Source organism: Carica papaya, chromosome 3 (genome assembly GCF_054855325.1).
Source record: "Carica papaya isolate Zhongbai chromosome 3, ASM5485532v1, whole genome shotgun sequence".
In the NCBI taxonomy this organism is placed as follows: Eukaryota; Viridiplantae; Streptophyta; class Magnoliopsida; order Brassicales; family Caricaceae; genus Carica; species Carica papaya.
In genome coordinates, this window is record NC_142311.1 from 14,026,444 (window position 1) to 14,053,094 (window position 26,651).

The 26,651-nt window shown below is 35.6% G+C and overlaps 1 protein-coding gene across 3 annotated transcripts; it reads left to right on the plus strand.

Annotated features, from left to right (window-relative positions):
* On the plus strand, positions 1 to 25,750 carry PWD (chloroplastidic phosphoglucan, water dikinase (ATGWD3)). Of its 3 annotated transcripts, none has more exons than XR_015817831.1 (20): positions 1 to 418; positions 1,116 to 1,725; positions 2,247 to 2,333; positions 2,408 to 2,539; positions 3,781 to 3,906; positions 3,989 to 4,167; positions 4,505 to 4,589; positions 7,682 to 7,831; positions 7,915 to 7,967; positions 11,662 to 11,870; positions 12,248 to 12,366; positions 12,577 to 12,647; positions 12,758 to 12,875; positions 13,055 to 13,141; positions 13,237 to 13,323; positions 13,414 to 13,490; positions 13,646 to 13,802; positions 13,908 to 14,019; positions 15,733 to 16,880; positions 25,507 to 25,750. XR_015817831.1 is itself a non-coding variant. In XM_088216018.1 (19 exons), the coding sequence occupies exons 1-19, from the start codon at positions 219 to 221 to the stop codon at positions 16,635 to 16,637; spliced, it is 3,564 nt and encodes a 1,187-aa protein (XP_088072144.1). In that variant the 5' UTR covers positions 1 to 218; the 3' UTR covers positions 16,638 to 17,040. The 3 variants fall into 3 exon arrangements, 1 of the variants encoding a protein (XP_088072144.1); XR_015817832.1 differs by having other exon boundaries at positions 25,511 to 25,750; XM_088216018.1 differs by lacking the exon at positions 25,507 to 25,750 and having other exon boundaries at positions 15,733 to 17,040.
* The last annotated feature ends 901 nt before the right edge of the window (positions 25,751 to 26,651 follow it).

Below are 26,651 nucleotides of genomic sequence, written 5' to 3' on the forward strand. Positions count from 1 at the left end.
TCCTTGAAGGAAGCAGACCCGTATCATTTAATACAACACACTCACCCATACATTGCTCTTACTAATTTTTTCTCGAGATCCAAGCACCTGCACCGTGCGGGCTCAAGTTCAGGGATCACAGCCTGAGCTCGAAGGTCTCTTCGTTCATTTCATTTTCAGGCTCAAGTTCAGTGAACCAAACAGCAAACAGAGTATCTTCATTTTCAGGCAATAAAAAAATGGAATCTCTTGGCGCCTTACAGACGTCTAGTAATACTCTTTTCCGGAAGCAATTTAGATTCCCTCCCTGTACTGCTTTACCTCATATTACTTTCTTGAACCGGAGGAATCCTTTTCCTTACCGAGATTGGGACCGAGTAACTAGTTCGCGGAGACGTTCGCTTTGGGTGGTTACTGGTATTTCTGCTCCAGAAATGAGGTATTTCTTTTTTATTTTTAGTTTCTCTTATCCTCGTTTTTCATGCACCAGAGCTATAGAGTTTCGGTATTTGTCTAATCTTATCTGTTCTGCTTGCTTCTGTGACATATTTGATGTTAGGAAAACGTGAATGGATTTTGAATTATGTGCTTGATTTTGGTTCAAACATTTTGGTGGATGAATGATGATTAAAGCAAGCAAAAGCAATTTTAACGAACAACTGTTTTCTTTTTTTGAAATAACAAAAAAAGCACGTAAAACTGCAATACAAAGAGTCATTACTCCTGGAAGCAATAAAAAGTTGAAAAACAATGATAGTTTAATAGAAGAAAACAATTTTAACGAACAACTGTTTTAAAGTTGATGCCAATAATCCCGTTTTCTTATATGATTACGCTAGACGTTCTCTGGTTTTAGTGATGGTGTGCTTTTGTAAGGTTCACTATGTTTTTTTACTGCTGCTCGATTGCTGATGAAGAGAAGAAACGGATGTTTTGATTTTTGATGAGAAATAGGGAGATAGCAGCTTATTTGAGGGTAGCTAACTCATGCATCGGGCATCCATTGGTGGAAATCTTTTGCTATATTTTTCTCTTTTATTTAAACTTTTCATGTGAAAATTGTTAAATAAAATGCCTAATGCTTCTTTGGAAATGCTTACAAGAAAGTGGATGATACAATTATCTTTTCTTGCCAGAGAGGAAGAGAAGAAGAAGATGAAAAGGAAATCGAAGTCGGTTGGGGAAAAAGTGCAGTTGAACATTAGGCTGGACCACCAAGTTGAGTTTGGTGAGAGGGTTGTGATTTTGGGGTCGTCCAAGGAATTGGGATCATGGAAAAAGGAGGTGCCAATGGATTGGACAGAGAGTGGATGGGCGTGCAACCTTCAGTTGAAAGGGGGAGAATCCATTGAGTGTAAGTTTGTCATTGTGACAAGGGATGAAGCTATGATATGGGAAGGTGGTGACAACCGTGTCCTGAAGGTACCGAAGGGGGGGAACTTTGGATTGATTTGTCACTGGAATGCAACATCGGAGGCTATGGAGTTGTTGCCTTTGGTTTCTGAAGAAGAAGTGGAGGATCTAGTTGGCAATGATGAAAATGGATCTGCAGAAGCTGCGGCTAGTCTTACAGAGGTGGAGACAAGTCCTTTTGTTGGGCAATGGCAAGGAAAGGCTGTCTCATTCATGCGTTCAAAGGAGCATAGAAATAGAGAATCTGAAAGGAAATGGGATACTACAGGTCTTGAAGGTTTAGCTCTAAAGTTAGTTGAGGGTGATCGTAGCGCAAGAAATTGGTGGAGAAAGGTAAGCTCCAGTTACTAACGTTTTTTCAAGGATAGGGAAATCAATTCTGTGATCTTACACCTTGTTGTATATTGAGTTTCTCATGATTACTCAATTCTATATGATCCATGATTTTCTGCATTTATTGCAGTTATGAATATCTTCTGCTTAACTGTTTCGTTCAAAAGCACTGCATTTTCAGTTTGATTTCATTACTCTATAGTGATTACACTTTTTTAGCTCTTAATCTTTGGCAACTCATGCTTGTAAGTTTATCAAACAGAGTCCAATTATCTAGGGTTTTGTTATTTCGATTATGCTTCTCCTTTGTCTTTTAACTAATTTGATTAGTCTGGAGCTTGCAAAAATAGAAAATATTCTCATTTTGAAAAAAATGTCTATGATCTCATTCTTACTTGAGAGATGATACAAAATTTAAAAAATGTCCTCATATTTAGTCATTACTTAATTTCAAGTATTAAATTTTTTCATACTTTCTGCTTTGCTATTGATATTCTTTCTGTTTGTACGTTTGGTGGAAGCTTGAAGTCATACGCGAGCTAATAGTTGGCAGTCCTCAAGGTGAAGAGCGGTTGGAGGCATTGACATACTCTGCTATTTACTTGAAGGTCTTTCCTGCATAATATTGTTCTTTTGTTTTTGTTATTTATTCTTTTGTATCTGATGTTTTCTTTCCAAGCAGTGGATAAACACAGGGCAGATTCCTTGTTTCGAAGATGGAGGCCATCATCGACCAAACAGGCATGCTGAAATTTCTAGACTTATCTTCCGTGAACTGGAAAAAATTTCCTGCAGGAAAGATCCTTCACTTCTGGTAGTTTCTAATATCATATAACTCCAATTTTTTTTTCAGGTGAAAAATAGTAATTGTCTGTTCAGAATCTAGGATACAATAGATTTTCTAGAAACTGTTTTCCAAAGTTCAATTCATATGGTCTTACCTTTTGCTGAATTTTATATGCCAGTTGCTTTCAACCATATCTTTAGGGAATATAACAAGATATAAATAATTTTGTTTAACTTTTTAATTTAGAAATCCACAGATCTGAATGAAGTCCATCCCATTAAGTTAGAACCCAATGCAAACATGTTTGCAACTGAGAATGCAGCTTTCTCTTGATGAGTAAAGATGTTATTGCCCCGCAGAACTTATTGTTGCTTTCTTTTATGAATGGACATCATATGGTAGTGTTAGAGACCCTATGTTTTTTGTTTAAGGATAACTGTCTTTTTTATGTTGGGGACCATGAGACCTTATATGATACATTTGATCCACTTGAAAATCCTTCTTTTCTACTTGGGTGACATCTCCGAGGTGCCTTGTTATTGTACTCTCTTTTTTTTTTCTTTTTTTTAAAAGGATATGTTGCTCTATTATCTCAAACTAAATCCCTTTATCCCTAATTGGGATATGAGAATCCAAATTCTGGGGAGCGGGTATGAAGAAGTTTGTGACTGGCCATGCAACATACACTGCATCAATAGTGTATTTAAGACTACTTGGTATATAAATGGCCCAAATTGTGTTACATTTACTTTTTGGGCTATAGCTCTATTTTCTATTATCTGTGGAAATCTCATATGTTAAGGAATTACCATTGATATTTAATGGTAGAAAATTGTTATGCAGCCCCAATACAATGAGATTGTGATTGACATTTAAGAGCAGGAAATCAGTGATTGATTTCACTTGTCTATTAGGCGTAAGTTTTTTAATTAATTAGGTGTAGTTAATTGCTTGATTTGTTTCTTTTTTTAGTAGATCCTTGTACTATAAAATGGGAGAGATCTGTACAACTCTGTAATAATCAGAAAAAATTAAGATTTCAATTATGTTTTCAATCTTAAGATCCATCCTAACTTTATTAATAATATCTACATGTAGAAGATGCAATAGGTAACTTGTGGATATAGAAGTTATCTGTCTTTTAATATCTTTATTTATGTTAGGTACTACAGTTTTACTTCTAAAAGTTTATATGTGCTCCAACTTCACATGGTTAATATGTTATTTAGTCATCTTTTCTCATTGTTTAGTTCTCTTTTGTTGTTCAGGAAATACTTGTTGTTCGCAACATCCATCCTTCTTTGCCATCTTTTAAGGCAGAATTTACTGCATCTGTTCCTCTAACTCGAATAAGAGACATTGCCCATCGGAATGATATTCCACATGACCTCAAGGTTATACTAAATGAAGCACTCGCTGAATTATCAAGACAATTATGAAATCTTTGCTAATAGATACTCATTTTTCACATTCCAGCAAGAGATCAAACATACAATACAAAACAAGCTTCATAGAAATGCTGGTCCAGAAGATTTAGTTGCTACGGAAGCAATGCTCGCAAGAATCACTAAGAATCCTGGAGATTATAGTGAAGCATTTGTGGAGCAGTTCAAGATATTTCACAGTGAACTCAAGGACTTCTTCAATGCTGGAAGGTAGAATAGTCGTGTAGATCAGTATATATAATTTTCCACTTTGCTTGTTTTGGCATAAGCTCTTAGAATGATTTGAACAATTTTACTTTTGGTGGAAAAAGAAATTTTTCCGTATTAATCAAAACTTCCATCCAGCTACAGTCAAACTAATGTACTTTTTACTCTATTTAGCAGATTGAGATTTATGCAAGATGTTCAAGTTTTAAAATTTTAGTCTGCTAATTGTGTTATTGTTGATATCATTTGTTCTAAATATGGAATGTAACTGTTTTATTTATATCCTTTTTAATTAGTAAACAACTGCAAATTGGTTGACTGTCGGTTCATGCGGTTGCAGCCTAACTGAACAACTTGAATCTGTTAGAGAATCTTTAGATGAAAGGGGCATGTCCACTCTATCACTGTTTCTGGAATGCAAAAAGGTATATAATAATTAGCATAATCTAGACTTGGCAATGATTATGCTGTATGATGTAATCTTAATTCCTGCAATTTTCAATTCCTATAAAGAATTTTTTAGAGAGAATGTAATGACTATGGGGAACCTACCACAAATGATCTTTTAACAACTAGTTTTGATTGTCTAATAATAACTTTATAGTTTTTTTTTTTTTTTGGAGGGGGGGAGGGGGGCAGGGCTCAAAGTTAGCTTGTGGGGGCTTTGAGATGATCCTCTGCAAAAGTTTACTTAGAGTATCCCTCCACCTATCTAGTGTTTGATGTATTGGAAAGCATCAGAAATCTAGGTTTTTGACAGTTCCTTCTAATCCCTCTTTCCTGCCATCTGTACAAGAGGCTACTTTGTATAGGAATGTTGAGTTGAGAATTGCAGCTTCAGGATAAACTCTATGGTGTTGTTAAAGAAAGTTGATATGATGAGCTGACATTCCTTTGGATGCTTAGCTCACTTTTCTCGGCTGTATAATCGATTGGTAAGTGAGGAAAAGGTGAATCGAGCCTATTAAGTTATGTGAATCAGATGATAATCAAGAGATATGGATGTTTCACCACACCTTTCCTTCTACTACGTGCCTTTCTCGGTTGCATGGTGATCCATTTGGAAGTAACGAAAAGGCAAATCATGCCCTATTAAGTCATCTAAATGGGAGGATGATCAAGTGACAGTGATATGTTGCCACACTTTAAAGGGAAAAAAGAAATAAATAAAAAGACATGAAAAGTAAAAAGTGAAACTAATATCTTTTCTCATGCACTATACTGGGTTAAAGTTGTAAAACAATTATTTGCATATGTGATTGTGTTCTGCACATTATTTGCATATGCCTATTAGTCTTGTGGGTTGTTTGTATAAACTAATATCGAAGGTTTTGGCTAGAAGATTGGCAAAGGTGTTTGGGAAAATGATTGGGGAGAGTCAAAATGCTTTTGATGAAGGTAGACAGATTCTTTGTGCTATTTTGGTGGCAAATGAAGTGGTTGATGAATTGGTAAGCAACAAAAGGGAAGGTATTGTGTGCAAACTCGACATGGAAAAGACTTATGATCATGTAAATTGGAATTTTGTGGACTATATGTTGGGCGGATTGGGTTTTGGAGATCGGTGGAGGAAATGGATAAAACAGTACATTTCTACTACCTCGTTTGCTGTGATGGTTAATGGGGGAGCTTCTTCCTTTTTTAAGGCTTCCCGTGGGATAAGACAGGGTGATCTACTGTCTCTGTTGTTGTTTATTATCGTCATGGAAGCTTTTAGTAGATTGTTGGAAAGGGCTAAGGAACTTAATATGGTAAAAGGGGTATTGGTTGGCACAAAGAAAACTAAAATTGAGGTATCGCATTTGTTTTTTTGCGGATGATGCTATCATTTTTTGCCAATCAAGTATTGAGACCATGCTTTATCTTTGATGTATACTCCTGTGCTTTCAAATGGTTTCGGGATTAAAAATTAATATGGTAAAGTCGGAATTGGTAAAAATTGGGGATAGGAGAGAGGAGAGACAGTTGGCGGAGGTGCTGGGTTGTAGAGTGGGTGATTTGCCTTTGAAATACCTTGGCCTTCCTTTGGGTGCGAATTTCAAAGACTCTAGAACTTGAGATCCGGTCGTTGAGGTGTTTGAGAGGAGATTGGCGGGCTGGAAGAGGAATTTTCTGTCAAAGGGTGGAAGATTGACACTAATTAAAGTAATTTAGCTAATTTACTGATTTGTTATCTTTCGGTGTTAGCTATTCCATCCAAGGTTGCAAAAAAGCTGGAAACAATACAATGCAGATTTTTATGGGGTGATGAGATAGATAAAAAGAAATATCATTTAGTAAGATGGGAGGAGGTAAAAAACCCAATGGAAAGTGGAGGATTGGGGTTGAGATATATTGTTCAAATGAATAATGCTTTGTTAGGAAAATGGTTATGGGGAAATTGTAGGGAAGGTGACAGATTATGGTGTAAAGTGGTGGGGGCTAGATGGGGTGCAAGGGGTGGGAGAGATGGTTGGTGTGTGGATGGGAGAGCCCATGGCTGTAGTTTATGGGAAGAATATATTAAAAGTTAGGAAAGCCTTTGAGGAATGCACTAGATGGTGTGTTGGAAATGGTTTAATGATAAGGTTTTGGGATGATATTTGGGTTGGAAATGTTAGACTAAAGACAGATTTCCAAGAATTTTCGAGATTGCTCAGAACAGAAATATGACGGTAAGGAAGGCATATGTGGAAAATGGAGACCATAGCTGGTTGTATGCGTAGGTGAAGAGAAATTTGAATGATTGGGACACTGATGATTTTCAGCAACTATATCTGTTATTATCTGAATTAAAAGTGGGGGTTCGGGATGATTATAAACAGTGGATGATGAAGAAATATGAGATTTTTTCTGTGAAATCCCTATATTGTCACCTTCGGGGTGGAAAGGTGAATGCAGATTTCGTGTTTCCGTTTAAGCAAGTATGGAAGACTAAAGCACATCTAAGATTGACTTTTTTTGTATGGGAAGCGTGCAGAGGAAGTGTTTTAACAATAGGTATGCTCATGAGGAGGGGGAGATGCTTGGTGAATAGATGTTATATGTGCAAATGTTATGATGAATCTTGTAACCATATATTATTGTGGTGTCTGCTGGTTTATGATCTATAGACTTCTATTTATGCAATGTTGGGAATCAAATGGGTTATAGCGGGGTCGGTTAAGGATGAATTGTGGGCTTGGGCTAGATTGTGTGAGGAAAAAAAATATTTAATGCTGATTTCATTATCTCTAATGTGAGTTGTGTAAAAAGAGAGAAATTTAAGAACTTTTGAGAGGATAGAAAATGATTTTAATACCATCAAGGATAGATGGTTATCTTTTCGGTTCTTTATTTTTGGAATATAATATTCAGGATCTTGAGGATTTGGGGATAGTTTTAGATCATTTGATTGAGCTGTAACTGTTGTACCCTTAGTACCTTTGGAATGATATCTCTTTTTATTTTTTTTAAAAAAAACTTAGTCGAACTTGTATATTTAGTGTGATTGGTTTTGATGTCTGATTCAAATGATCAGTAAAAAATGTCTTTCCAGAATTTGGATGCTTTAGAGGAATCAAGCGATCCCTTGGAGTTAATAAAGACCGTTCAGTCCCTAAATGCTTTAAGAGAAACGTTGGTAAAGGGTCTTGAAAGTGGCCTCAGGAATGATGCTTCAGATGTTGCAATAGCCATGCGTCAGAAGGTGAGCACTTTTAGGAATAAAGCTCTTTCAAGTTAATGAACTATTAATCTTGGTAGTTTATCAGTCTGGTTTTTATTTTGCAGTGGCGTCTTTGTGAGATTGGCCTTGAGGACTATTCCTTTGTTCTCTTAAGCAGGTGAGAGCTGCCCTTTATTTCCAGTTTACCAGGGAAACCATTTTGTGCCTGGAATTTTATGAAAAAAAAGAAGGCATTTGATCAAAATTTTCTATAAAAGCATTACCTTGGATACGCATGACAAGAGATTTAATTTTCATCTCCTTAAAAATAATAAGAAATTACATATTTTTTACTTTATGGTGAAACCTAAAGGAGGTATTATTTATCATTGTATTTTACCTGAAAATAGAAGGCATTTAGTACAATTTTACTCCAAAAGCATAATGTTTGACACTTCTTGATGTGCGACCTCTGTCAACTTGTTACCATGTCAAGATGTTAAATTTTCATGTCCTTCAAATAATAGTAAAGTAAATATTTTTTGATTTAAAGTTTAAAGCCATAAAACCTTAAGAACTTGCTATTCACCATTTTGGACACATTAATTATAACCTCAAGAAGATACTGTTCACCATTTTAAGTCTTTTCTTTCACTCAGGAATATCTTCTCCAAGTTTCTTCTTGCTTAAGAAGAACCATTTACATTTTTCATGATGTTAGTTACCTAATGTTCCTTTTTGTACCTATTGTGTTTCTTTCTCAAGCATAGCTCTGGTTCCATCAAGGGTGCAATGGATTAATGGATTAAGGAAAGAAGGAAAACTTTATCTTTTAATTTCTTGTATTACTTTTTTTGAAATATAAAGTGTAAAGTATTTTTCATAAGGTACCAAAAAAGGGGGTATCACTAATGTACAAAAACTTCTACGATGAAGTTAGAGTGCCAATGACATCCTCAAAATGCTCATCATTAATGATGTCATAATCTAGCATAATTGACTCAAACAAGTGTATTTATCTATCAATTAATCTATTATAACTACCCTCAATGCTATCAAAAGTTCTTCTATTCTGCTCTTTCCAAATGAACTAAAAAACAGTCAAAGGGATGATGTTAGCAATGTTTCTTTTTACATATAAACCATCCCAAGCTCAAATCTACCCCCCCCAACCGAACCCGAAATAACCCAATTGATACCTAACCACCCATAAATCCTGCACCATAGGTTAGAAACTGTAGGACACCACAGCAGTAGATGATTGCAAGTTTCCTGAGCCTTAAAACAGCAGTAACAACCATTTACAATAATCTTGCCTTTACTTTTCAACCTGTCCAAAGTAAGGATTTTTTCCCAGCATGCCTCCCATGCAAAAAAAGCAATGCGTGGAGGAATTTTAGTCTTCCAAATCAGCTTAGCAGGGAATATTCTTCTGTTTTCAGCACCCATCTCATTTAAGAACTTATAATATGAAGTGATTGAAAATATTCCATTTTTTTTCCGGATTCCATACCACCTGATGATCACTATCAGACACCTGCACATATTCAAGAGTAGACATCAAGTCTTTAAACTTTTCAACCTCCCAATCATTCAAATTCCTCTTAGTATTAATTGACCGTACCGTGTTCCTGTTAATTACCATGTAAGCCTCCAAAACAGTCATATACTCCAAAACAGTCATATATTTGGATTAAGTGATATTATAAATTTTGGGAAATCTTCTCAGTAAGGTGCCATCCCAAACCCAATCTTCTTCCCAAAAATTTATCTTGTTACCTCTGCCAACCTTTCACTTTATGCACTGATTAAACAAATGCTACTGCATCAGAATTTTCCTCCACAAAACCTGTCCGTGAGGGATAGAAAATCTGTCACCTCTTCTTGTAGTCATATGCTCACCCCACCTAGCTTCAACAATCCTTCTCCACGTTTTATTTTCTTCCTCCAATACTTCCAAAGCCATTTGTCTTGAAGAGTTTCATTCAATTTAACCAAGGACCGAATCCCCAATCCCCCATATTGAAGAGGAGCTTCAATGTTATTCTAATTAACCGAATGATATTTCCGATCGTCAATACCATCGTCCCACAAAACCTACACTGGATGCTTTCCAATTTTTTGCCACCTTCACCAAGATAGTAATTGTAGATAAATAATATATTGGAAGATTCGCCAACGTGCTTTTAATTAAGGTGAATCTCCTTCCTTTAGACAAAAAACCCCTTTTCCACCCCGCAAGTCTCCTTTCATACGTGTCAATGACTGGCTCTCGCATACTTTGATCTTTATATTTTGCCCCCAAAGTAACCCCTGAGTATTTAAAAGGGAATTTAACTTTTCTGCACCCAAATATTTCTGCATAAGTCCCCGCAACACCACTACCACCAATTATGGCCATTTCGGATTTGTTGAGATTAATTTTGAGCCCATAAACCACTTGAAAATATAATAATATATATCTTAAATGTAAAAGATTCTTTAAGTATGGTTTGCAGAATATAAGAGTGTCATCAGCAGAAAATAGATGTGTCACATCTGTTTTGTTTTCACCCATACCCACTGATACACCCAATCAACAACTGTAGATTATTGGCCCTACTCAAAAGGCCATTAAAAGATTCCATAACACAGATGAAAAGAAGAGAAGAGAGAGGATCCCCTTGTCTTAAGCCTCTTGTCGCCTTGGAAAATTTAGAAGGACCCCCATTTATTAGTATGACAAAAGATGTAGTAGTAATGCATGTTTTCATCCACTTCCTCCATTTTGACCCAAAACCTATTCTATCAAGTAAATAATTAACAAAAGTCTAGTTAACATAGTCATAAGCCTTCTCCATATCTAACTTGCACACCAAGCCGTCCCTTTTATTAACAAAAAGATCATCAACCATTTCATTTGCAGCCATCACCGCATCAAGAATCTATCTTCCTTCAACAAAAGCATGTTGGCAATCCCCAATAACCTCCCCCAACACCTTAGTTTAATTTCTTATATTACTATATAACTCTTCTTACATAATCTTTAGTGAGAACTCTGGACCTAAGATGACTAGGCTAAAAGCTATTAAAATAATGGGGATTAATGCGGATGAAATTTTGGGGTTTATGTTGGGTAATATATAGGGCTGTTGTCTAAAACATATCTTTTTGAAAAGTTCTGTTTTGTTTTATATTTGTGGTACAGATTTGTCACCTTTGCTTTTTCACACATTTGGTTCAATCTGTGAATTTTTTTCACGTTAAAAGTAGTATTCTAATGAACTGTTTCTATAAATAATCAGTTTTTCATGTCAGATATACCTTTTCATAATTTTCTTTTGAAGAATCAATGAATTTCATTTTTAGTATGTATAAATACTTTCTCAAGTACTATTACTGAACATCAAGAAATTATAAAAGGTCCATTATCTCTTCTGTTGATTATTAGCCACTTGAAATTCATTTTAGTATGTAGAAGTACTTTATTGAGTACCATTACTGAACATCAAAAAATTGGAAAAGGTGCATTACCTAGGCTGCTGATTATTAGCCGCTTTCATTCTATCACGTGCTTGTTGCAATTATGTTGTCCATGCATGTATGTACACTAGAGAAGATACACTCTTCAGCAACCAGCAACCTACCTCTTAACTCCCCACTAATTGTAGAAGCTGGTTATAACTTAATTCATGCATTTTGCTCATTTGGGGCAAAAAAGCCAATTTTGAGTCACTAATGTTTTAACAAAATAATCTAATATGCCCTCCAAAATGACGAGGAATTTTGCTTTGTCTGTTCCTTACATGCTAGTTGTTATCTTCTGTAGTTTTTTGTTTAGAAATTTGATATACCTGATTTACTTTTTAATCTGCTGCCATTGATTTAAATAGATTCCTAAATGTGCTTGAAAATTTGGGAGGGGCTCCTTGGCTTGCAAAAAATGTGGAACCAAAAAATGTAAGCTCTTGGAATGACCCCCTAGGTGCTCTAATTGTTGGTGTCCGTCAACTGGGATTGTCTGGCTGGAGACCAGAAGAATGTTCTGCTATTGGAAATGAGCTCCTTGCCTGGAAAGAGAAAGGTCTCTTTGAAAAGGAAGGTACCTTGTCATTCATTTGATTGTAGTAATTATGGAAACATTTGATATACGAGGTTATTCGTTATCACACCTAATTATTAGCTAATGAGAAATGTCATTTAGTTGTGGCTGTTATTCACAAAAAAAGTTCATGTACAACCTTTTCTCTTTTTGTGCCTAGGGCTTTTTAATTATGGGATAGAGCTATTGCTAATTTTGGATTTTCTCCAAAATCCAAACTCTTGTGAAAGAATCATACTTGGCGATGAGGCCTACAGCAACATTGCCAAGCCACATAAAATTCTTTTTGTTCTCTCTTTCTTGCCTTCTTTTTAATCTGAGTGTATTCACTACAAATGCCTCAACGGTTCAACTCATTCTTTTTTATTTTTAAATAGGAACTGAAGATGGAAAGACTATTTGGGCACTAAGGCTCAAAGCTACACTTGATAGAGCAAGAAGGTTAACTGAGGAATATACTGAAGCACTGCTTCAAATATTTCCTCAGAAAGTGCAGGTAGATTAATTTGTTTCCTTTGTGTGCTTGGAAGTTCTTATCTACTGTAGGATAGTCCTTCATATCAGCATTAGGTGCTTCCCAATGATGAACCATTCAGGTGGTAAATTCAAGATTCTATCACACTCTTCTGTTTCTGAGTGGCAAAAGTAAAATTTATAGCCGAGAGACTGATGTAACATGGAAAACTGTCTGCCTGTTTCTCTTCAGATTCTAGGAAAAGCTTTTGGCATTTCTGAGAATACTGTAAGGACCTTCACTGAGGCTGAGATTCGTTCCAGGTACAGCGACATTATTATTAATCATTTGTTTGAAGGCTATGTTGTGCAATTACTTTTGTCTATGTAAATAATGGTGTTCTCTAGATTGTAACTAAAAATTGTTGTTGTAGGGTGATTTTTCAGGTATCAAAACTCTGTACCCTTCTCCTAAAAGCTGTTAGAAGTACCCTTGGATCACAGGGTTGGGATGTACTTGTCCCAGGAGCTGCTTTTGGAACATTAATTCAGGTATTCTAACTCTGTCAAGTTAAAGTGTATAACAGTCGCTGGTTACTGAAGAGATGCATTTTTACAATTATATTTCACTTGAAGCTCTGAAATTAATGTTTAAGGAATGGAATATCCTCACCTTTCTCTGAAAGATGACCTGCAGCATATATGTATGATGTTTTCTGTTTCACTTTCAGGTTGGGAGCATTGTCCCTGGATCACTGCCATCATCAGCAAAAGGTCCTATTATTCTTGTGGTCAATAAAGCTGATGGAGATGAAGAGGTTTGTAACTCCTTATATACTCTCTTCTATGCAAATGGACCTCGATAAAATGGCAGCAGACATTACATGAATTGTCACTGTTTAACACTTGGCAGGTAACTGCTGCTGGGAGTAATATAGTTGGAGTTGTACTTCTGCAGGAACTGCCTCACCTATCTCACCTTGGTGTTAGGGCTCGGCAAGTAAGTTCTTTCTCTTGTATCAACAATTCTAGAAAATGATTTTGCAGCATAGATAACAATGAAAGTTACGGTTTCTATAATGTTCTTCAGGAGAAAGTTGTCTTTGTGACATGTGAAGATGATGAAGAAATTGCCAATATACAAAGACTTGCTGGAAATTTTGTGAGGTTATCTTTTCTGAACATCTCCTCAGCTTGAATTATTACATACTTGTATATTTTTGTGAGATTTGTTCTTTAAAACTTCTCTCTCAGTAAGGACTAGATGTATCAGTGACCACTTTTATGGTCTTGCTTTCTGTTTAATATGGTAAATTCTGCAGGTTGCAAGCATCCTCAGCAGGTGTTGATCTAAAGCCATCAGAAAATACCCATGGAAATGCAAGTGTGAAAAATCTTTCGGCTGAAAGTTCATCAAAACTTGATGTCTCTCGACATAATCCATCATTGTCAGTTGGGAAAACTTCTCTGTCCAATCAGGTACTGTTTTATTTCTTTTTTATCCTTCACTTTTGGACTTCAAAATGCTGTCTTATGGTTTTAGTTGCTATTGATTGCCAAAATGACGTAATTATTCTTATCCAGGGTGCTCCCTCTGGTGGGGTCATACTACTTGATGATGCAGATGTGCTTACATGTGGAGCCAAGGCTGCTGCTTGTGGTCGATTAGCATCTTTGGCAGCAGTTTCTAGTAAGGGTAATACCTTGGCTTCCTGAAGAGAATATCACTATGTCATATTTTATGCTTTTCTTATAGAATGAATGGACGCAGATCAACTTTGGACGGATTGACACATCACCGATTATATTTTATTTGCCAATAGTGAGGTTTCACGGAAAATTTGTGTGAATTAGATGTACATATTAAGAGATTTAATACATTCTTCTGAACCCAAAAAAAAAAGTTCTCTTGTATCTTTGCCTTTAAAATGTTACTGTATAAAATTTTACATTGCAAATCAAGGTTGGCTTTCCAAAAATTTGATGATTTAGCAAGTTGAGCTAAATCAATTCGAAGATTGTTAGATGCAGAAAAAGATCCTAAAAAGAAAATATTCTGATAATAAAATATACTTATGTAATTATAATGCTTATATATTATTAAGATATTTGGCTTATTAGGAACTAATATCTATGAGCTTATTAAGGTATAAGTTTATGATTTCTTATATGATTATAATCTTATTAGTTATTCTCTATTATAAGATATTTCAATTAATTATCTTATTTTTCTATTAAATAAAATTCTTGGATAAAGTTGAGAATTCCTATTTTGACCATTTTGGTACCTATAAATAGGTAGCCTGACTTAATTATCTAGTAAACTTCATCTAATTATTATGTATTTCTTGAGTTATTAGTTTGATTACTAATATTTGAGACCTCCAACTTTGTTTCTTAATATTTTTTCTCTATTTATTTTGTTCAAGCTCTATTTGTACTATATTATTGGTATGATATTTTCTTTCCTAAAATTTGCATTCTAAAACATACATTTCATATGCTTGATTTTTTTCTGATGACTGGGGACTTTTAACAAAATGTATGTCAGTTCCTCTAAGTTTTTGAAAATAATAATGGACACTTGTTTTTGGGACCTTCTGTGAGATCAGAAACCAGGGAGTTCAAATTTAGCTCTAAGTTGAGATATTATTACAGTTCCAAAGGTGAATTGTCATTAATATACGATCCTCATTTACAAAAGTTATTTGTTTCATCTCAGGATATTCTAGGAAAACTGAAGCCAATGTATAGCTCTATCCTTTACATGCCTTGACATGTGAGATACTTGGGTCCCATTTGGTTTGCTTTCCATTTTATTTTTACTTATCATTCACTAGCTACTAAATTGGTGATGATATCTTGCATTATAATTTTTATGTTTGGACCACCTCCATCTGTATCTTAAAATTTTCGGAGTTGGATCTCCAATTCTCACTTCTTCAACTATTAATTGAAGATCTGCTACCAAAGAATTCAAGATAAGAGAGAAATTGGAATACAATTTTATTGTCAAGATTACTCTAGTAATTACGTGAAGAAATTAAGTAACAAGGAATGAGAATTGGACCAAAAGACTGTTATACCTATTTAATTGTTATATGCTGCTCAGATGAGCTTTGTTCAGCCACAGATGTGCTACAAAAAATTGTTTACTGTTTCCCAAATTCTTCAGAAGTTCAGTATATAATTTCAATAGTTTAACTTCGAAAAGGCTAATCTTGAATCAGTTGAACCAAGCTCATGATGCTGTTTCTTCTAAAATGTATGTCGAAAACATGATGGACATGACTTCATCAAACATAGTGTATAGCACTTTGGTTAAGAACAAGAAAATTATGTATTGACTTAAACTTGATACTTGTGAAATTTCTTATTCTGATTTTTCTTTTTTGTGTGGCAATGACAGTATACAGTGAACATGGGGTACCAACTTCCTTTTGTGTCCCCTCAGGGGTAATAATACCTTTCGGCTCCATGGAATTAGCTCTGGAGCAAAGCCAATCAATGGAAAGGTTTACTTCTTTACTGGAAATGGTTGAAATTGCTAGCCTGGAAAGTGGCGAACTTGACAATTTATGCTGCCAACTTGAGGAACTGATCTCTTCACTCAAGCCCCCAAAAGAAATCATTGATAACATCGCGAGAATATTTCCAGGAAATGTGCGCCTAATTGTCCGTTCAAGTGCTAATGTTGAGGACTTGGCTGGAATGTCAGCTGCTGGACTGTATGAATCTATTCCTAATGTTAGTCCATTGAATCCATCAGTTTTCTCAAAAGCAGTTAGCCGAGTGTGGGCTTCACTGTACACACGAAGAGCTATTTTAAGTCGTAGATCTGCTGGCGTGCCTCAAAAGGAAGCTTCAATGGCCGTCCTGGTGCAAGAAATGCTTTCGCCAAATCTCTCTTTTGTTCTTCACACACGCAGCCCAACAGACGATGACAATAACTCTGTGGAGTCTGAGATTGCCCCTGGCCTTGGTGAAACTTTGGCTTCTGGCACGCGGGGCACCCCATGGCGTCTTTCTTCTGACAAGTTTAATGGGCATGTACGAACCCTGGCATTTGCAAATTTTAGCGAGGAGCAGCTGGTATCTGTTGCAGGTCCTGCTGATGGGTTAGTTATCCGCTTGATTGTAGATTACAGTAAGAAACCATTGACTCTGGATCCTGTGTTCCGTCACCAACTCGGCCAGCGTCTTGGTGCCGTTGGCTTTTTCCTTGAAAGGAAGTTTGGCTGTCCACAGGATGTGGAAGGATGCTTGGTTGGAAAAGACATCCATATAGTTCAAACACGCCCCCAACCCATGTAAAAAGCTTCTTTGTTTCAAGGTAATGCTCTACTTGAAGGGGACATGATTCTTTAAAAACCATGATGTATAGATAGACGCACACGGTTGCAGACAGCTTTCATCTTAATGTTATTCAGCATCCGGAGAGGTTCCATATGTTGGCACTTTTGTTGCTGGAGCTGTCATGGGCAGGGCTTACTCAGGATGCTTCAATATGCACTCTTGGTTATGGAAATGCGTTTCAGTCAGAAATAGCAGTAAGAGGTAAATGAATACCTTCCTCTCAAAGTAGGTAATCTTTTGCATTCGCTATTTGTTTTTTGAATCATGTCCAAGTCTATAAATGGCCCAGTATGAATTCTGTACTGATGAGTTGTAAGATTACATCAGAAATACATAAATTTTGCCTTTTCATTCTACCAAATTATAGGGGTTTGATGGCTTTTCTTCCCCAACCACCCTCCCCGCCCTTCTTTTTTTAGGGGTTTGATGGTTTACCCTTCTACAATTTTTCAAGAATTCTAGCAGTACTACAAATCAGGTCGGGAGCAATTTCTGATGTCTAAAGACTAGATTGTAATGCTTCATCAGAAAAAACATATACATATAGATTGAGACGAATTTAGGTGTGAAATGCGTATTGAGTACTCCTGCAGTACTTGATTTTTTACAGGTTTGTTGGATTTGCATGTGGATGATATTCTTCACTGATAAAATGATGAACTTTTGATGAAAAATATGAATGGTCCTAATTTTTTGTTTTCAGGATTCTGTCTTCGATCTAAGTCGTTTTCTCGTGTTTTGAAATTTTGGGACAAGTTTGACATCTATTTCTTCCGAAAATATGTAGAGATATTTCAAATATTCAAATTTATTAACAAAAAATATGATTAGTGTTGTCTGATGTCTGAACAGAATATAATAGAACATGAAATAAAGAAAGTAAACAGTAAGTTACAGGGTTAATAGGTAAGAGTTTGAACATAACCTTTCCATTTATCTTTGTGCTCTTTCATTTCTTTTTTATTCGCGCATAGCCTCTTTACTTATAAGGTGAAGGGTGTAAATTATTCTAGCCCAGCTGATTATGGTACGGTGAACATGGTGTATGCATAACATTAGTTTTAACTTAATCCCGAAGTAAGTTGAAAAGAAAAATTATCATTCCTTCTTAATCCCGAAGTAAGTTGTTTTTACAAAATAAAATCAACAAAATAATACTTGAGCTAGACTCTACAAAATTCTGATTACATTATTCTTGTTGCTGAAGGATGATTCACTCGTTACATGACCAAATCCAGTAAGGTTTTTGATGTGGAATTTAGGATCAAGTAACGTGATTAGAAACTTTTCATATAACATTAGTATTCAGAATCATAAAACTCTCAACAAATCCTCCATATTTGGTCTATATTCAACACGTGAATGTCAACTAAGATAATTAGAATAGTTTGAATTGATTAAAAATGTCACAAGTATGAACTTGATAAACTAGATATCAATTCGAAAAAAAATTGATAAAACACTATAAGGATTTACCTTTAGAAGTTGAATCAATTTTCATTCAACCTAAAGAAATCTAACTAGTTGAAAACTGAAACTTCATAGTTTTATTATTTTCAAACTTAATTATATATAAATGAATACTTGAGAACTTATTTATAGAATATATCATGTGAATAAAATGGTAATAAAAATCTCCTAATTTAAAATTACAATTATATATGAACTTAATTAAAATTAAAGTCTAAATTCTTAATTAGAATAGTTATGGAATTCCCTCTTTATTAGAAGAGATTATGAGTGATTTAGAAAATTAATTAAAATTTTAATTACATAGGAAATTAATTAAAATAAAAATCAAAATTCCTAACTAAGATTGATATGATCTTTTCTCTTTATTAGAAGAGATTATGATTGGTTTAGAAGGAAGATTTATGGTAATTTAAGGTTGGTCATGAAGGTTCCATTGATAGCTACCTACAATCTCTCTTCTCTTTTTTCTTGGTTGATTCTCTCTTTAAAGGAGAAGAATTTTCTTTTCCCTTTCCTTGCTCACATTAGTTCTCACTATATTATTTTTCATCATACTTAAGAGTGAAATAGAGATATTATATGCACACCTAGAAGTCATAATATATAAATCAAATACTAGTTATTTCTAATACAATAGAGTATATATGTTCTTTCTCTATAAAATGCAAAAGAATAATCCTAACTAAAGATTAACATAACTCGCTTTTGTTCACTATATGCTTATTAAAATTAACTACTCTTTATTAAAAAATAAAATAAAGAAAAGCACGGTGCTAAGTCAATGTTACCTAACTTATTGCCTTTTGTCTACCAGATTAGTCTCAGAAGAAAGTACACACAAGTTGACCTATTTGTCCACCATAATTAATTACCAAAAATTAAGAAGTGTGTAGCATGTATTTTCTACGTAAAATTCAAAATCATAATGTACACAAAACAGAACTTCCCACTCAAATCAACAAATTAAAATTTTAATTGAGTACATACTTGTTATTCCTATGTACCTTTTGTTTCTTCTGTACAAGTTTAGGGAATGACTTTCCTACAGTGAACGAAAAATTAATCCAATAACAATAGTCTTCTCTTATGCTTTAATTAGCATTTAGGATGTCATAAATGGTATCAGAGCAGTTATGAAGAATAATCCCTTACAACTGAGGCTATAATTAGGAAACTCTTTTAAGATATTTAGGATATGCCTTTTCTAAAAAACTAGACCACTAATTCGTGTCTTCCTTTTCTTTTATAAGAATGACGCGAGGAAGACCTTCTATAGAGTGTACCGAAAGACCTGAGACCTAAGATCATCCGATCAGGACTGAGTTTACTGAGCTCTTTCGAGCCATTCGGGGTCTTACTACAGCCGTAGGCCAAAACCAAGTAAACCAATGCCAACACCCCCCATGCCCTTGACTATCGCCAAGCTGAAAGGTTCGTCTCTTACAACATAGCAAAATTTATAAAACTTAACCCACTCCACTTTTAAGGAGGCCCCGACCCCTTAGTAGTCGAAACCTGGATCCTGCAGATAAAGAAACATTTCTTTGTCTTAGACCTAATCGAGAAACAAAAGGTTCTCCTAACAGCCTTTATTCTAACAGGTGAAGTCAAACATTGGTGGCAGCTTAAAAAAGGAAGTTTTACCTACCCAACCACTTGGGAGGTTTTCATGGATGCATTTTTGAAAAACTTCTTCCTAATCTATGCCCGAGAGAAGAAAAAGGAGGAACGTCAGGATCTCCGCGAGGAAAATTTCACAGTTGCTCAATATGCAGTTCAATTTGTCCAACTGTTTAGGTTTGCCCTACTGATGGTCACTCTTAAGAGTCACAAAGGTATAAAGTTTTTGAAGGGCCTTTGTGCCAATATCTATGATTTGGTTGCGATGTTAAGACCCAACTCGTATGTTGAGGTACTGAAATATGTCCAGTTGGCCGAAGATCTTATCTTGGCCTGACATTAACGCATTGTCTAAGTCTGTACCCAACAATAACACCAACTTCAACAACAACACTAATCACAACAACTAAGAAAAAGATTGTCTGGCCCAATTAGTAGCCATCCTGATAAACGACCCCAAGTTGCCCCTACCGCTACTCTGCCTCCACCTACTAAACACCCTGCTCGATCTACCCAACCATGTCAAAATTGTGATTGCTTGCATGGTGATCAGCCATGTTGGCGTTTGAATAACGCTTACTATAAGTGCGAAAGCATTCAGCACTTCGTGAAAAACTATCCCCAGCGGCCAAAGGACATAGCTAGACCAGTAGTTTAGGGTTGTGTTACCACCTTGATGAACCCGGTGCCCTCCTCATTCCTGCTCTTATTCAGGGTATGCTTTATATTCATGACATTTATGCCTGCGCTCTAATTGATACATGTGCTACCTGCTCTTTTATCTCTTGTTCATTTACTTATAAGTTAGATGACCTGAACATTTAAATAAAGTGTTAGCAGTAGAAACTCCCTCTAGAGGTTTATTAGAAGCTCATTGTATGTATAAAAATTGTAAAATAAAAGTTTCAGGAGTAGAACTGTTAGTAGACCTTATACTTTAAAATTTTTCACGGTTCAATGTTATTTTAGGGATGGATTGGTTAGAGAAGTATAGGGCAATCATAAACTGTGAAAATAAGATTATAACTTTGCAGTCACCAAAAATGAAATAAAAATCTATAAATTGGTTTTGCAATTCTTTAACCTCCGAATAAACATGAGTATGGATGTCGATCTTACTGTATATACCATTCCTACTGTTTGTAACTTTTCGAATGTCTTTTCGGAGGATCTACCTGGTCTACCTCCACTATGAGAGATAAAATGTTATATTAATTTGCTTCTTGAATCACAACCTATTTCAAAACCTGCCTATTGCATGAGTTGTACTGAACTTGCAGAATTGAAAAACCAGCTCTTTGAACTTCTTGGTCAAAAATTTATTTGCCCTAGTCATTCCCCTTGGGATGCCTCGGTGTTATTCGTAAAGAAGAAGGACGACTCCCTCCAATTGTACATAGATTACAAAGAGCTTAATCGTGTAACGATGAAAAATAAGTATCATTTACCTTGTATTGATGATTTCTTCAATTAATTACAAGGTGCTACAGTTTTTTCGAAGATCGATATCAGATCGGGGGAACGACCTTTTGATGCCGATACGGTTAGTATGAGTTCAAAGTTATGCCTTTTGGATTAACTAATGCCCTTGATGTCTTTATGGATCTTATGAACATGGTTTTTCAGTATACACTATATCAATACATTATCGTGTTCATTGATAACATCTTAGTGTATTCTAAGAGTCATGAAGAACACGCAGTTCACTTGTCTAGGGTATTCCCTCTGTCAGAACCATCTGTATGCTAAATTTAACAAATGCTCTTTTTGGTTGAATCGAGTCTCATTCTTTGGTCATGTAATTTATGGCGAAAGAGTTTTTATGGATCTATCCAAAGTTGAAACATTAATAAACTGGAACCCGCCAACCAATGTCGTAGAAGTATGTAGTTTTCTTGGTTTGACAGGTTATTATTAGTGATTCATCGATGGGTTTTTCAAGATTGCAACTCCGTTGACTCGTCTCACCAGGAAGGGTGTATCTTATATTTGGGATAAAAATGTGATAAAAATTTTACTGAGTTGAAGTATCGTCTCACTGCTCAAGTGTTGATCCTACCCGACAATACTAGAAGATTTTAGGTTTATTGTGATGCATCTCACGTGGGTTTGGGTTGTGTTTTGATGCAACACGGTTGGGTAGTTGCTTATGGATCCAGATAATTGAAGCCCCATGAACATAACTATCCCACTCGCAACCTGGAGTTGACGGCCATAATCTTTACCTTGAAGATATGACACCATTATCTGTATGGTCAAACATTTAAAATCTATACTGACTATAAAAGTTTGAAGTATATATTTTTGCAAAAAGAACTGAATACGAGATAAAGGCAATGGATGGACTTCCTAAAGAACTACAACTGTAAAATCATCTACCACCCCGATAGAGGTAATGTAGTTGTTGATGCTTTGAGCTGGAAGGAGTCTACTTTGTTGGCCCAAACCATGGCCTCAAGTTAGAAATTAGTTGATGCTATGGAGGCACTCCACCTTAACCATTATGAAAATGGTGCCTACCTTGCCCAGATCCGAACTTTGCCTAATCTTTTCATGAAGATTTGGGAAAATCAATTCACCAATCTAGAAATAACCAAAAATCTGAGTAAGTTTACTTTTGATGAATTTCCTAATTTTATGCTCATAGATGATGGATTGTGTTGATTTCGGGATCGTATTTGTGTCCCCATAGCTGTCAGGACAGATGTTCTCAAAGCTGCTCATGCCTCCAAATTGTCAATCCCTAGAAGTACCAAGATGTACCGGGACTTGAGGTGTCAATATTGGTGGCATGGAATGAAGAAAGACATTGTTAACTATGTCTCCTAATGCCTTACTTGCCAGTAAGTTAAGGCTAAGCACTAGAGACCCGACGGTTTATTGCAAGACCTCCTTATTCCGAAATGTAAGTGGGAACATGTGACCATCAACTTTGTCATCAGTTTGCCCAAAACTTATTCCTGTCATAATGCAATATGGGTCATCGTTGACAGGTTGACCAAGATCGCCCATTTCTTACTAATTAGAATCATGGATTCTACCAACAGATTGGCCCACTTATACGTCGAGGAGATCGTTCGACTCTACGGCGTCCCTCATCCATTGTATCAAATAGAGATCCTTGGTTCACATCCCATTTCTGGAATAGCTTTCAAGAAGCATTTGGTTTGAGATTATACTTTAGCACTACCTATCATCTTCAGATCGATAGTCAGTCTGAACGTACTTTCTAGACATTGGGAGATATGTTACGAGCTTGTGCTATAGACTTTGGTGATAACTGGTATGAATACCTTTCCTTGTGTGAATTTGCTTATAATAACAGTTATTATTCTAGTATCGGCATGACTCCATATGAAGCCCTGTATGGTAGGCCCTGTCATTCTCCCATTTGTTAGAACAAAGTCGAGAACCAGCATCGTTTAGAACTTGATTACATCCAAGAGACTACTAGAATTTGTTGTTGGCAATCAAGTCTTTCTTAAGATCTTCCCTTACAAGGAAAAAATGCGGTTTAGTAAGAAGGGTAAGCTGAACCCCCGTTATGTGGGAACTTTTCAGATTGTGGACCGTGTCAGACTTGTGGCATACTGTCTTGCTCTCCGTTTAGAGTTTACGCGTTCACATGATATTTTTCACGTCTCCATGCTCAAAAGGTACCACCATGACCCTTCTCACATTATTCCTAACCAAGAAATGCAGGTTCAAGCTGATATGACATATGAGGAGCTTTCTCAAATATCCTTAATTGGACCGACAAGCTTTTGCACAACAAGAGGATCCTTATGGTGAAGGTGCAGTGGCAACACCATACTTCGGAGGAGGCGACATGAGAATTGGAGAGTGAGATGCGAGTGATGTTTTCTGACCTATTCATGATAAATTTAGGGGACCAAATTTTCTAAGGTAACACCCTGAAATCTTCATGCTTAATTTGTAATGTAAACCCCTATTTATTCGGACCCTAAGACCATTTTAAAACTCTTTGAATGTTATATTTTGAGTTTTGGATGAATTTCATAATTTAATTATGTATTTATTTAGATAATTATTAAAATTATTTTATTTAATTTAATTGTGGATAAATTTGTATTTAAAATTAATTAAAAAATTTTTTTAAAAAGGAGGAAAAATGGCAGAAATCCTTCTCGCCTGCGCGTTCCGCACACCATGCATGTGGTCAGCACAAGACGTGCGCCTGTGCGCACGTCCCATCCTCACAGGGCGCGGGGCGTGGTCTGCGCACGTATCCCATCGTGAGTTGATGGGTGCGCGACTCTGCAGGCTCTGTGTGTGACTCCGCGCGTTCTGTGCACGTACCATCCGCGCAGTAAGCCTGCCTGCGCGGCATGTTGGGCCTGCAGTACATGATAGGTTGGGGTAGTGAGCCCTGCCTCAGGCAGTGCGTGCCGCCCCTTTGGGCGCCGTGTGCACCTTTGGGCGGCGTGTGCCACTGGTTAGGCGATGAGCCGTCGTTAGCTTAGGTGGCTTGCCACTGTCGCTTGGGCGATGTGCCTTCGTCATTTAGGTGGCATACCTCCGATTTTCACACTGCCGTCACATCGTGTCGTCCAATTGTCGGTCACATCCATTGGTCGTCACATCTCATCATTTCACCTTGACTTTCTCTCTCTTCATCAGATTTTGCCACTTCGTAGAAATCTAATAGTCCCCATTTTCTATAAATAGGGACTCTCACTTCACCATTTTCTCGTCACTTCCACTTCATTCTTCAATCCACCAAAGGATTTTAGAGAGAGGGAGTTATTTGGAGAGAGAAGGAGAGGAAAAGAAGGAGAAAAGGCGTAGGAAACACCAAGATTTTGGTAAGAAATTTAGTATTTATCTTTAAACATCATAAGGAATATTTCTAGATTAAAAGTAACGAAGTTTAAATTAAATGGTTGCATGATTTATTTTATATGTTGTTAATTGCATGTTTTGTAAACATATGTAAATCGATTAATTTCACGTCCAATTTGGATGATTAATTGTTTGGGATAAATGTTGAGGCATGACACATTGTATGATGGTAAAGAAATGAAAGTAATGTCTTAGCATGAGAAATATGTATTCATATTAGCATGTATAATTCATAAAGTATTTCATTAGTCTTTTTATCTTTGAGGAGTTTCTGTTTCTCTCCCATCTGATCTTCAAAGTGTGAGAGCTCCTTATGGATAACAGCGTACTTTTTAGTGAGAGTGGTAACACGATATGATTATAAGGGTCACCTTTGGTGAAGTACAACCATTACCATAGTTTACATGTAGGACCACTGTGGTTGGCACGACCATGGTCATAAATCGTGTCATGATTTAGCCAAGCCGCAAATGTGCTATTGGTTTTGCAAGCTATAAATTGCTATTATAACATGAATTGAAATGGTCATTCCACAAAGTAGTTAGGAATCCGTATTGCCCTCAATAGATGGAAGTCGAAATAATTTTGCACGAAGAATAAAATAAAATAAAAAGCATGTCATGATTTGTTTGATTTTTTTTTTAACATGATTAATTTGATTGATATGATATGAATTTGATATGATATGACTTGACTTGATGATTTCTTTATTAAAATAAATCATTTTCATAATTAAACCTGACATGACTCTTGATGGTAAGTAAATATTGGTACTTTTTAATTACTTTTGAAATCTTATGATGTTATTTAAATACTATTTTTCTTACTGAGTATGTAAAACTCACTCATTTCTCTATCTCTTCCATATTAGGAAGATAGTGAAGAATCAATCGCTGATCTACTCCTTAAAGCCTTTGAGGATCCCGTGGATCATGAATTTTTATGAGTGCATAGTTGTCTCGCACTCTGATAAATTCATCTTTTATAAAGGCTTGTAATTAGTTTTGTTTATGCTTTAGTGTTATATGGAACTCTTCTATTATTTTGTAAGGGGTTGTAATTATTCATTCCGCTACATACATTTATCTTATATGCATTCGTAATCTATTTCTGTATCTGACACCTTTATACTTTAATTAGCATTTAGGATGTCACAATCTTCACATGAGGTGCCATTTTAGTGTTTTTTTTTCTCTAAACATTGAACTTACAAATTTAGAGACTTTGACTCTTAGTACAAATTGTTGTTCTAAATTACCAATATAATCCATAAATGGGGTGAATTGTCTTTTATCAAATTCTTGTTAATTTTTAAACTTAACACAACTTCTCAACAAATTAAGTTTTTATAGATTGTTTCTAATTGATTTTGGATATGATGTATAAAAATAAATTCAACTTAAACTTAATTAATACAGCTCAAGAACAATAAATGCAATAAAATTAAGAATAAGAGAGACAAAATGCAAACACAATGTATAAAGGTTAGTCCAATACGTGCTTACATTATCTCCTTAGCTCTTAAACTTGAGAATCCCATCAATAACCTCATTGATTATAATTTCTTGTTTTTCCTAAGATGACATGCTATACCTTACACAATGTTTATTATTCTAGTGGTGAGCTCACCCTTACAGTTCTTGTTATAATCGATGCCAAACTCACCATTAGTTAAGTGTTGCCTTAAATATTTTTTTACTAAAGGAGCTCTCACTCATTTGTTACTATACTCAAGTATAATGAATAAAAGATTAAAACTTGAAATTTTCTATTTCAAAGAGTAGTTGTATAAGTTAAAGATAAAAAACATAAAGTTTACGAAAGGCTGTAATTTCAAATTCAGCGGTTAATCGCACTCAAGCAACTTTATGTAGGAAGAGTTTGATTTCTTGGGGGTGATAGTAAAAAAATTGACAGATAAGTCACCCTTACTGCCACTCTATAGAATCGTACATGAGATTTTTACCTCATGCGACTCCTCGTTCAATTTTTTTGAAGTCATTGGGTCATTCTTCT